The 13,730-nt window shown below is 39.7% G+C and overlaps 1 protein-coding gene across 4 annotated transcripts in view; it reads left to right on the plus strand.

The window, feature by feature from the left end:
• GRIP1 (glutamate receptor interacting protein 1) overlaps window positions 1-13,730 on the plus strand; it is a 790,436-nt gene that overhangs the window by 692,767 nt on the left and 83,939 nt on the right. For all 4 annotated transcript variants that reach the window (XM_027854162.1, XM_027854159.1, XM_027854160.1 and 1 more), the window contains one exon: window positions 12,423-12,492. In XM_027854162.1, coding sequence (XP_027709963.1) covers window positions 12,423-12,492 — 70 coding nt within the window. The remainder of the gene's footprint in view (window positions 1-12,422; window positions 12,493-13,730) is intronic.

The following is a 13,730-nucleotide window of genomic DNA, read 5'->3' on the forward strand; positions in this document are numbered from 1 at the left end:
GAAGGAAGGAAGGAAGGAAGGAAGGAAGGAAGGAAGGAAGGAAGGAAAGCTGGCCAGGTATATTAGATTAACAGATAGCTGTGTGTGAGCATGTGCATGAGAGAGAGAGAGATTAGATAAAATAGCTTAGATAGAGATTAGATAAATAAATGGGATAGATTAAATAGTGATTAGGCAAATAGGATAATAGATGGAATAGATTACATAGATTAGATAGATGGAATAGATTAGATTAATTTGAATAGAGGTTAGGTAAATAAGATAGATTGAATATTGACTAGATAGGATAATAGATGGAATGATTAGATAGATGGAATGGATTAGAATAGCTTGGATAGAAATTAGATAAATAAATAAGACAGATTGAATATTGATTAGATAGGATAATAGATGGAACAAATTAGATAAGATTAGATTAGAAAAATGGAATGTGTCAGAATAGCTTGGATAGAGATTAGATAAATACATGAGATAGATTGAATATTGATTAGATTGCTAGGATGATAGCTGGAATAGATTAGATAGATAAAATTAGATTAGATACGTGGAATAGATTAGAATATCTTGGATAGAAATTAGACAAATAAGATGGATTGAATATAATTAGATAGACAGGATAATAGATGGAATAAATTAGATAAGATAAGATTAGATAAATAGAATAGCTAATAAATAATAGCTAAAATCAGATAGATAGGATAGTTTAGAGATTAAATAGGATAGATTAAGTAGAGATTAGATGGATTAGATAGAATAGATTAAATGGAGAGTTGATAGGATAGATTAGATAGAAATTAGATTAGATAGAATAAATCAGATAGAGATTAGATAGGATAGGTTAGATAGATTGACCATATTAGATATAGAATAGATTAGGTGGAAAAGAGAGATTAAATAGCTAGGATAGATTAGTTAGATTGACAGATTAGATGAAATAGAAAAGCATTTATTACTATGTGCCAGTCATGGTGATAAGCACTGGGGATATAAATACAAGGAAGTGCAACAGTTCCTCTCCTCAAGGACCTTACATTCTAGTGGGAAAAGACAGCAGGTAGAGGAAATCTGGGAAGGAGTTGAAAGTGGGGTGGGGGTCCTGTGTGGGGATAGAGTGAAGAGTGGCCGAGAAGTAGCCTGGAGCCATGAGTCTCACCAAGACAAAGCAAGAGCTCAGTGCTCATCTAACCAGGGGACACAGGGCTGGAGTTCAAGATTCTGGTGGGAAGAAGTTGAGGATGGTGACTGAAGAGCATGGTGAGGAGACCACTGGGAAGTGATATGAAGGCCTTGGCCTCAGCAAGATAAGGTGAAATATCACCTGGGACCAGGCAGCTTGCCCTTCCTCAGCCTTAGAGAATTTAGTGGCTCTGACCCTCACCCCACAAACAACCAAACCTGCCTGAAAGCACCAAGGTTTCCATCTGCCTGATGATCCACTAATCAGTAATTAGTGCTCTTTCCTGTTGCTGTCATGCTATCCTCTACACCAAGGGTGGGGAACCCTTGGCCTCAAGGCCATGTGTGGCCCTCTAGGTCTTCAAGTGCAGCCCTTTGACTGAATCCAAACTTCACAGACCAAATCCTCTTAAAAAAAGGATTTGTTCTGTAAAATTTGGGCTTAGAAAGCCACACCCAAGGACCTAGAAGGCCATGGGTTCCCCACTCCTGCCCTAGGCCAATATTGATATACAAAATGCAGTGCCCCTGCTTGCAGCTCTACTCTTTCCTCCAGCCATTGCTCTAACAGGCAGGATTTCAATAGGCAGATATGGGGAGAAGGACAGCATAGAGGGAGCCGAGCACAGGGGCTGAAAGAATAAGTCATGTTCAGAAAATGAAGGCTGGCCCCAGTTTAGCTAGAGGTGGGGGGGGTGTGAAGGGAAGTAGTGAGAGATTAGCCAAGTTGGGCCATTGTTCATGATGGGGTACTATCATGATATTGTAATATTACTATTCACAAAACAGTGCTGATAATAAACCAAGGAGTGTAAGCATGGCCTTGTGAACAGTGCCTCAGGGACAGCTCATGTGAGTGCCCTTCCAAGCCAGCAGCTATTGGGGTCATTGAGTAGTGATGAGTAGAGAAATAAACACAACTTTCTACTGGGTATTTGCAGAGGTTGAAGAGGTTAATGAGGACTTACTAGTGAATGGACTTTGAATGAAATCTCTATGATCCAGTGACCCTGGCCCTTGCTGTTCCATGCAGGACCCCTCCCTTCTTCTGACTCCATGTGTTTTCTCTGGCATCCCCTATATACCTGGAATTCTCTCCCTCCTCATCTCGGTCTCCTGGCTTCTTTGGCTTGCTACAGATTCCTGATAAAAACTCATTTTTTTTTTCAAAAAGCCTTTCCCAATCTCCTTTAATGCTAATGTCTTCCCTTCAGTTTTCTCCAGTTTATCCTGTGTATGTCATGTTTGTACATAGCTGTTTAAATGTCGTCTGCTCTTTGAAAAGTAAAAATAAATAAATTAATGAATCTTAAAAAAAAAAAAAGAATGGCAGCAAAGGAGAGGAGGGACATGGTGTGAAAACTAGGATAGAGTCATCAAGAGAAGCTGTTTTTTCTTAGAACATAATAAACAAGAATATTTCATCTGATTGAAATTGAAAAAAAAAAAGTGTTCTCTGCTCTGTCAGACTGAGCTTTTTGAGGACAGAGACTGCGTTTTGTCTCTCTTTTCATTCCTATGCTTACTGGCACAGTGCCTGACGTGAAGAAAGTACTTATTTGACTGACTCAATAGAAACATGTAACTGTCAAAAATGACTTCTACAAATTGAGACTGTAAATTCTTAATTATAACTCTAAAGATACACACACAAACATTCAAATTAATTTAAATTAGGTTTATTAAGAATCAGTACTTTTTTAAGAATCTAAGTTAGGAGATATTTTGGTTTATTGGACATGGAGTCACATGGCCTGCTAGCTCTAAATCTCAGATTCAAGAATGAAAAGATAATGGACCTGAAAAGAAAAAAATCTATCTGTATATTTTTATAGCTATCTAAATCTATGAGTGTATACATACGTGTATATCCTCTTGGTCCTCAAGTATGGCCCTTTGACTGAATCTAAACTTCAAGTAACAAATCCCCTTAATAAAAGGATTTGTTCTGTAAAACTTGGACTCAGTCAAAAGGCCACACCCAAGGACCTAGCAGGCTGCAGGTTCCCCACTCCTGTTATATACATATGTGCATACATGTATACACATGTGCTCATGTGTATACATATTTGTATACATATGTGCATGTATACATGTGTGCATATGTATATGCATGTGTGTGTGTGTGTACATGCATACATTGACAGAGAGCCAGGATGAGAAGGAGGGAGGCAGGCATGCCCTGTTCCACCAATGTCCTGGCAGAGACACCAAAACTATCATATTGGGGGAGGGAGGGGTGTTAGCCCAACAGAAAAGCATAGCAAAAGGGTTGGAACTACATCATGAAACTTCTCAGCCCGTTGGGGAGGAAAGAGTGCAGAGAAAGCAGAGGGGTATTTCGAGGCTCTTGCAGAAAGGAGAACGTAAGAGAAAGAACAGAAGTCCTCTGTGTGTTTTCCCTATGACCTTCCCACAATTTCTGGTCAGCTCACATATGTCATTACTTTCTTTTCTCTATAGCCTATCCTGTGTATTGGAGACAAAATGGTACCTTCTGCACTTTAAACTTTAAGCCAGATTCGATGATCATTGGGAGTGGTATGCCTTCTTAACAAAAAAGTTAATTTTGAAGTAAGAAGTCCCCATCGTATTAATCCTCTCAGCCACCACCTTAACCTCTTCACACAGTTCCTGGTTGCCTTCTTTTCTGAGACCAGTTTGTTTTACTGGGTTGAGGGGGAGAGGAGAGTTTAGTAGTATAGCTAGAATGAGATATGGATGAAAAATAAATTAGCACTGTTAGGAGCCTCTTAATATGCACTTTTATTTTAACCAACAGTAAGATAATTCTCTCTCTATTAAATGCTTCATTATGATGTTGGAAAAGAACCTGGGTCCCTAAAGGCTCTGTCAGTGGAGCACAATGTCTGGTAGGGCCTCCCAGGATGGAAACATTTCAAGTATGGGCCCAGTGACTGGCAGTTTGTTGTCCAAGGACGAGCTTAGCTAATTGTGCAGAGACTTATCCGTAGAATGTTGGTCACCTGCCAGGTGATGACTGGAGGTGGGTACAAGGGAAGAAGAAAAGGAGCAGAAGCTATTCCTGAAGGCATGGAAAAGATGATTTTTCTCTCTGTTTAAGGAACATTACATACTGATAAAATCCTGAGTCTTTTCTAGTGTTGAATTAGAGTGGACCCTGTAGCAGGATAAATAGCAGAGATCATAGGTTTATTTGATAAATGAGTGGCTCTTTGGCGGTTTTCACATTTTGGCTCCATTCCAATTAATTATTGTCACTATAAATTTATATTTTCTCTTGAGTAGCATTCATATTTTGGTAGTGAAGAATCAGAATTTGATCTTGAAGTTGACCAGAGTTCATTTTCATGCTTACCCAAAGCATGTTTCTGCATGCGATGCTCTCCAAGTATTGAATACTAAGAGTTTGCCATCTAATGGAAACTACAGTAACACGGACAGATATTGAACAGACATCAACCAATGCATATATAATGAGTGTGCAGAATATCTATCCCATGTATGAGCCTTTCTTTGATGTTAGCCTGGAGATAACGTTATAAATCTTTAAACTCTATAGGGAAAGGCCAGCTGTGTTTGTGCTGTTTGATTTTCTTGTTACTCAATAAAATTTCTATTTCCCAATCAATTAGGTTTTGTGAATTTGACACAGAGGGGAAGCAAAGAAACTTCTAGATCATGTTAGAGTTTCTATTGGAAATGGGACTACAGAAAAGTAGAACAAACACTCCTATTGAGTTTTCACATCCTCCAAATACACAGTCGTGGTTATTTAATTCTTTCCCCTTACCAAAACTTTTTCTGTATTTCAGAAGGGAAGCTCTTGTCTCTGAGAAACACCTCATTAAAGCATTTCACACTTGGTTTACTGCTCACTCTGCCATACCTAATTAACTCGGAAATGAGTCACTGTGATTTTGAATGTGGTGAGCAGTTTTAGGTTAATTTTCTTAAGTTCCAGATGAGGCGTTTATAGCACATTAGCATCAGACATTCCTTTTATTGGTGTTACTGCTATAATACGAAGTGATTTATTATAGCATTATAGGTTTGGTTTTTTTTGTTTGTTTGTTTGTTTTTTGTTTGTTTTTTTTTTGTTTTAAGAAAGTGAAATGGCCTACCAGGGCAAAAAGAGTATGACAGGTAGATGGTGAAAGAGCACATTCTGGTTTGACTGATGCTTTCTTCAACCACATACCAATTTCAGTTCTTCTTCTGCATGTCCTTTTGAATTCACTCAGATCTCTGTGTGCCTCTGACCTGTACTAGATGGTTAGGGAAATTGAATATAGATTCTCTCTTTCCAGCAACAAGCTAAAAGCTGCATCAAACCATCTAACAATATGTTTTTACCTGAGAACTTTCTGCATCCTCTGACTTTTGTGGGCATATCTTTCTGAGAAAGAGTTTAGTTCTACATAAAGAGGAATGAACCATCTCCCTAGATGCTGAATAAGTAAGATAAAGATGTAGTGTCTTCTGTTTTAACAAGTTTATAGATGTGGCTTTTACTTTGGAGCTTATTTGTAGAATTAACTAAACTGAAGCTTCTTATTGTTTTGTGATATAGTCATAAACCTGTTTTGCTGAAAAGGACTAAGCAAATCTATAATTCTTTCCCCACCCCTTTATATTTTAAGAGAAGGAAAATTGGTGCCATTTTTGCTAACTTTATAGCAAAACCTATGCCCATAATTCCATCTGAAGGCAATTAAATTCACTTGTCGTCTTTGAGAGAGAGAAAAGAACAAAGAGGAGGGAGAGAGAGATGTATGTATATGTGAGTGTGTGTATATGTGTTTGTGTGTATATATATATGTATATGTGTGTGTATATATACACATATGTATGTGATTATCATCCAATTAAAGCTAAATGGTTAAATGATCTATATGACTTAGATAATTTCTTCAACTCCTTGAACCATATGCCTTAGAAAACAGAAACTTCATTATGTTTTATGTGAATTTCATAGGTTCAGGAAAACCTTACTGATTTAGGACAAAGGGCTTGGGATTTTCAATTGGAGGCCCTGGGTTTGAATCCTGACTCTGCCATCACTTCCTGTGTAACCCTAGTCAAGACACAACACATCACATCCTTTCTCTAGATTTTAGTTTTATCATCTGCAAAATGAAGGATTTGGATTCCGTGTCCTCTAAGATCCCTTCCTGCTCAAAATCTATAATTTTTTTTATATCATATGTTGATTTTTTTCTGAAAAATCTAATATTTCTATATCCAAAATGAAGATGTGCTCCTTTTATTCTATAGGAGGGAGTAGGGAAGTGAGAGAGAAAGAAGAGAAGGGAACAGAGAGGGAGAGAATTTGTGAATAATGCAAGATGCCTTAAGCACAAAGAGTAATTTTTGGAGGCCAGGAGAGAAATGGTCTTTCTCATCCAAAGAGCCAGGGACCAAGGACAGGGCTCCTGTACATGCGTGGTCAAAAAGTCTAGGGTTCTTTAGCTTTTTTGCATCATGGATCTCTTTGGCAGTCTCAGAATAATGTTTTTAAATGCAAAAAATAAAATTCTTAGGATTGGAAACCAATTACATTAAAATGCAGGTTTCAAAATATTTTTAAAAAAACAAAACAAATTTCCATTAATTTGTAAGTTCCTGGAGGGCAGTTACTGTCTTTGTTTTTATTTGTGTCCCCCAGGCTTAGCACACAGTAGGTGAGGACTAGCATTTCTGGTATGAGTGCTTGCTGAGACCTTTTCAGGGTTGCTTATCTACCTTTGGTGTCTACCTTTCACCCAACTCTCTGTGGTTCCAAGAAGCTGTAGTATGCACAAGAGACACATTTCGATAAAACCGTCTTAACGGATGGGCTAAACCAGGTTGTAAACACACAGACCTCAAACCTGCCTGTGAGCTGGGGGATGTCTACCCCCAAGCATGTGAAGACTTCCCCTGGTGGAATTGTCAGATGAGAACCGACATTGTTCCAATGAAGGTTCAAGCAGATGCTGAGGAGTGCTTAGAGCTTGGTCAGACGTTGAGGATTCCAAGCTCATCCACTGCATCCTGGGCCAGTCATCCTGACTTGTCTTGCCACTGGACTTTGATGACTCTGGAAGAGAGAATGAGGCTGCCAACTTTGCGCAACTCTGCCTCACTTAAATCCAATTCAAGCACAAGTCCACATCACCCATCACATCATGATGTCACTGGTCCTCCTACTGAACAAAAGACCAACAACATTTATTGACTGAATGACTTATGGGTTAAGAACTTCTTGTCTAGTATAAGCAAGGTAACAGTAAATTCCTTGCATTTCTAATATCCAGGACAAAGACTCATCTGGATTAGCAAAGAAGAAGGTACTTGCTCTACCACCTGGGATCTCCAGTGCCTTCAGAGTTACTCAGTCTTCAATTACTTATTAAGCTTTATGACAGGCATAGGGCTAAGTACTGGGGATACAAAAAAAGGTAAAAATATAGTCCTTCCCCTCAAGGAACTTACATCCTAGTAGGGGAGACAGAATACAAAAAAAAAAATCATAAACAAAACATTTACAGTGTAAATGAAAGGCAATCCCAGAGGGAACACACCAGTGATTGGGGATTGGGGGGAGACCAGAAAAGGTTTCCTCCTTAAGGTGAGATTTGAGCTGAGGCTTGAAGGAAACCAGGAAACTAAGGTGAAGAGGGAGAGCATTACCTGGAGACAGGGAGGGCAGACAGTGAACAGGCAGAGTCAGAGGGAGTGTCACATAGTAGGACAGCACGAAAGCCAGTGTCACTGGATTATAGGTTACATAGAAGGGAGTAATGAGTAAGGAGGCAGGAAAGGTAGGAAGAAGTCAGATTGTGAAAGGCTTTAGAAGCAAAACAGAGCTTTGTATATTTGATCCTGGAGGTAATAGGAAGCTGCTAGTTAGCAAAGTGCCGTGATGTTGTCAGACTTGCTTTTTAGGAAAATCACTTTGGCAGCTAAGTGGAGGATGGATTGGAGTGGGCAGTGATTTGAGGTGTGGAGACCAACCAGAAGGCTATTGCAGTGATCCAGGCATGAGGTGATGAAGGTTTGCGTTAGGTTGGCAGCTCTGGGGGTGGAGAAAAGGGAATGATGCTCTGAAGGTTGAAACATCAAGATCTGGCAGTAGATTATCCAATCTAAGTGGTATGTGTGTGAATGAGGAGTTGAGTTGAGGTACTATAGAGGAAAGAAGTTTCTAGAAGGGCAGATTTAACCTCTAACAGTTTCATCAAATTATGTGAATTCAGATTAGCTAGAAACCTAGGGCTTGGGGTAGTTAGGTGGCACCATAGTGCATAGAGCACCGTGCCTGGAGTTAGGAAGACTCATCTTCTCGAGTTCAAATCCCTCCTCAGACACTTACTCGCTGTGTGGCCCTGGGCAAGACACTTAACCCTGTTTGCCTCAGTTTCCTTGTCTGTAAAATGAGCAGGAGAAGGAAATGGCAAACCACTCCAGTATCTCTCCAAGAAAATCCCAAATGGCATCATGAAGAGTCAGGCACAACTGAAAATGACTGAACAACAATAAAAGAGCTTGCCCTAACTTTCAACTCAAAGAAGGATGGACTTGGGACAACTGAGGAAGAAGAGGCAAGGTCAGGGAAAGAAGGAAATAACTAAGATAGATTAAGTCCTAATTCCTAGAATGAGCACAGAGGACTGAGATTAACTAATAAAACCTTTACAACTGGTGAAGTCCCCCTTTGGTTTATTGTTATAATTCCTCTGTATGTTTCCCTGTTGTGCCAAGTAGTAAAACTGTTAAAATCAACTAAAGGTTGTGAGTAATTTTCCACTGCCTGTAGGCCCACAGCAGTGCCACATGTGGTATAACACAGATTTCGTGGGGTAGGCTCTTGGACAGTTTTCAGTCACCAATGCCCATTTCTCTCATTTTATCCTCTGACTTCTCCCTGGGTCCCCACACAAGGCATTTGGGTTGCCATACAAAAATCGATTGGCTTTCTAGTAAAAAGTAATTTCAGACCTAATGGAAACTGAGTATCTGACCTCAAAATAATTCAAGAAACCCTGTCTTATCTTTTATTCATTTTTGGTTAGGTTCTCACAGTAATCTCTGTTAGTGGGTGAGTCCTTCTCCATACAGAAAGTTCTCCATTCAATCAGTTTCTCCTCCCTTTTCCATTCTCACTGCCACCGTCTTAGTTCAGGACCTTATTACCTCTTGCCTAGATTACTGCAGTCTACATTATTTCCTTGCTTCCAGTTTTTCCTGCTCCAATCCATCCTTAATGTGTTGTCAAGATTAATCTTGTTACAACATGGTTCTGCTTGTGTGCCTCCCTTGAACAAAAAACTCCATCATCTCCCGTTGCTTACAGGATAAAGTCCAAATTCCTTACCCTGACATTGAAAATTCTTCATAATATATTGCCAACTTATCTTCTGAGCTCGATCTCCCGCCTTCTTCCCAGTGCTTAACAAATATTCAGTGAATTTAAATTTGTTGTTGTTCAGTTTCAGTTGTGTCTGACTCTTTGTTTGGGATTTTCTTGGCAAAGGTACTGGAATGGTTTGCCATTTCCTTCTCCAGCTCATTTTTCAGATGAGGAAACCGAGGCAAGCAGGGTTAAATGACTTGCCCAGGGTCACTCAGCTAGTAAGTGTCTGAGGCAGGATTTGAACTCTCAAAGATGAATCTTCCTTACTTGGCATTCTATCCACTGCACCACCTAACTGCCCTTAACAAATTTAAATTTAGTGAATTGAATCTAACGGAGTTGTTCCTTCATTCTAATGTTTAAGTCAAACTTCCCTGTAATACATCCTGTGCATTCCCACATCCACACCTTTGCTGATTCTGTTCCCTACCTTGAATGCCCTTCTTTCAGATTTCTACCTGTTTAAATCCTATCTGTCCTTGCTTCATTTTTTCAGTTATAATTGCTGTTATTTCTTTCCATCCTATTTCCCTACTGTTTATTCTATTCTCTCTCCTCACCCTGTCCTTCCTCAAGTGTTTTGCTTCTGACTCTTGCCTCCCCCAGTCCACCCTCCCTTCTTTTCTCCCCTTCCTCTCCTACTTTTTTTTTTTTTTTTTGGTGAGGCAATTGGGGTTAAGTGACGTGTCTAGGGTCACACAGCTAGTAAGCGTCAAGCATCTGAGGTCAGATTTGAACTCAGTTCCTCCTGATTCCAGGGCCGGTGTTCTATCCACTGCACCACCTAGCTGCCCCTCTCTCCTAGTTTCTTGTAGGGTAAGATAGATTTCTATACCCAATTGAGTGCGTATATTATTCCCTCTTCCTATCTGTCCTTAATATCCCATCTCAGGGGCTATTTCCTTAATGAAATCTTCCCTGAGTCTCCAATAGTAAGATTTTTCATACCTCCTTCTAATGCTCCCTAGTACCTAGGTGGCACAGTGGATAGAGTGTCAAGCCTAGTGTCAGAAAGACCTGAGTTCGAATTTGACCTTAGATCTTTCTCGGCTATGTGGCCCTGAGCAAGTCACTTTAACCTCTATCTGCCTCAGTTTCCTCTTTGATAAAATGGGGACAATAATAGCACCTATCTCCCAGGGTTGTTGTGATGATAAAACGATATATTATTTGTGAAGTGCTTTTCAAACCTATAAAGTACTATACAAATGCTAACTATTATTATTATTCACTGATTTTATTAATTCTACCTTGTATTTTGATTATTTGTGTATTTCTCTAATTTCCCTCCACCCCACGAGACTGTAAGTTTCAGGTGAATGACCTTGTATAGCACAGTGCCAGAAATATAGCATGCATTCAATTGACATTTTTCAGATTGTTTGAACTCAAAATGTACCCGGAGTAGTTTGAGCAGGTATTTCCCTACTTAAGGAGGAGATGGACGGAGGCCAGAGCTGCTCCCTTCCTAAGATCCTCTGTCAGCGGCTCTTCCTGACCAGGGGCTTTTTTTTCTCAAAACACAAGTCTTTCCGTGCTAAGCCACAGGTGTCCCTGTAATTTCCCAGGGGAAGTCAGCGCACACTTGGTAGGATGCAAGCCCAGCTGTTTCACTTGTATTTGTAAATGCACCGACTTCTAAAAAGTCTCTGGGGAATGCTTCCCTTGGTTAGAAAGGTCACAGAGTCGAGCCTTACTGTCTTTCCTTCACTATTGGTTCTGATCAGAGGCCAGGCTAATGGAACATAAATTTTTTTTTGAAAAGCTATTGATTGTTGTATGATGGGTTATATATCTTGGCAAAATGTTTTATAAACATATTGACAGATTCTGAGAAAACATGTTTACTCACGATACAGGAGTTATGTTTTGATTTGAGTGACCTATGCCTAGAAAAAGAGGCAGTGTTGAAATAGGGTGAGAATGAAAGTCATGAAAACTTGGTCATTCACAGCATAAAAGAATTATGCAAAACTAGTTCAGGGAGGAATTAAATTCTTCACTCATTATTATGGTGGGGATTTCTTTTGTATACTTAGTAGGAAGAAAAGAGATAGGGGCCAGACTATGATTTCACTGGTATAGGGAACCCCGTGGTAGCAAAACCTCCTCCTAGCAAAACATCTTGGCGCTTTTCCTATAACTTCTAGTATTAAGAGAGTTGCCCAAGGTCACAGTATGTCAACTGACGTCTTCCTGAATCTAAGGCCATCTCCCTCTCCTCTTTGCCTCACTCTTTGCTGGAAACTAAGAATAATCCATATACCTGGAATGTACCTCCCCACCCCCAACCTCTACCTATTTAAATTTTGCCCATCTCTCAAAATCCATCTCAGATGTGACCTTCCCTACAGACATTTCTCTGATTCCATTCCTTTCCTTCCCCTGCCCAGCTGGAGTTGATCTCTCCTTCATTTTATACAATTTATGGGGAGGTAACTCTTATGATACTTAGAATATGAATGAAACACCATATATAGAGACTTTTGCCACTTTGAGGCACTGTATAAATGTAAATTATCACTACTGTTGTTATTGATGTGATTTCAGTTACTGAAACAACAGAATACTGAGCTCAACCATTATAAATGAGACTAAATAGCTTTCTTTGTGACTCTGAATGATGATGATAACATCAGTGTGTGTCCAAATACAACCAGGTGGGGACAAAATATTGCTGTCTGTGGAACTAAATATTCATTTTCTAGGGCATGTTAAGAGCTTTATCACTATAGAGTTATAATCAGGATTTACTATTATATTATCAAACTAAACAGTACTTAAAAAATAGCCCAAGGAATATACTTTTATGTGTAAAATCAATTTAAAATATCAGTAATTTTTTTTTCTGTTTTTCTCTTTATAGCACCAGCGAGCAGAAAACCAGGAGATCCCCTTGTTATCTCAGATATCAAGAGAGGGAGTGTGGCTCACAGGTGAGACAATGGACAGACCTCTTCCATCCAATTGGCTAGCCTAGACCTAGCCGTGCCTCAAGCTAACAGCTAATTGGACCTCTCTTCTGTCAGTAATTGATTTCTGTGTGTAGCATAGTTCTCATTCAATCATCCAGTCAAGGAGTTTTTCATGAATATTTCCCCTGCTGTGGGTCCAACATATGTTCTCTTTGTCTGTTCGCTTCCCACCCAACCTTCTTCGATCTAAAGATGAGCTTGGCTCTTCTCCTGACAGCTACCCCATAGAGATAATTGCATGATAGAAAAGCCCAGCCCCATGCTAGGTTCTTTCCTCCCTGGCTCAGGCAGACAGAACCTTTCAGACAAGCTGTGGTTGGTGGTGAGACCAATGATAGATGCCCAAGCCTGTGTCCTGAGCACAAAGGGTGTGTCAGCTGGAAAGCACAGGCAAGTCAGGGGTAGGAGCAAAAAGAAAAACAATAATAATAATGATAATGATGATAATAATAATAATAATAATGGTTCCCTAAAATGCTTATCTCAGACTTGGGACATTATAGGTATTTCCAACCCCTAAGTAAATCCTTGTTCTGCATACCATAAGCCCAGAACACATAGCAGGACCCCTTGTCACTCCATCCCAAAAATACACATGATTCATTGAGCATAGTTGGAAGTAACTAAGGCTTCCCAGTCACAAATCATAGTAAAGGGGCAGTGAGGTGGCACAATGTATAGAACACTGGGGTTGGGGTCAAGAAAACTTGAGTTCAAATGTGGTCTCAGACACTTACTGGATGTGTGACCCTGGGCAAGTCACTTAACCCTGATTACCTCCAAACCAAACAAATTACTAGTGAAGTCATTAGACACTACTTCCATATTTCACTTTCCTGAGTCTTCCCCCAATTTTTCCTCCTATACCTGAGGATTGATAAGAGATATCACATACAGAAATAAAGCTGCAAAGTATTCCTTAACCAATGCAGAATGCACACCTTCCATTATGTCTTTCTACTGTAGAATGAGAACTATCAATCAATCAACAAGCATTGTTTAAGCTCTTGTGATGTGCCAAGCACTAAAGGAAGGGCAAAACAAGAAACCAGTTGATTCCCTCCAGGAGTTTACAATCCTAGGGGATTGGAGAGAGATAACACGTAGATTAGCAAGTTATTGTTGTTTGTCCTTTGTTCTGGAATAAGACCAAAGACATTGGGAAGGTGATGACTTGACTAGCAAATGAATTGGATTTA

The sequence above is a fragment of the Vombatus ursinus genome, unplaced genomic scaffold, assembly GCF_900497805.2.
Source record: "Vombatus ursinus unplaced genomic scaffold, bare-nosed wombat genome assembly UNPS02010320.1, whole genome shotgun sequence".
Classification (NCBI taxonomy): Eukaryota; Metazoa; Chordata; class Mammalia; order Diprotodontia; family Vombatidae; genus Vombatus; species Vombatus ursinus.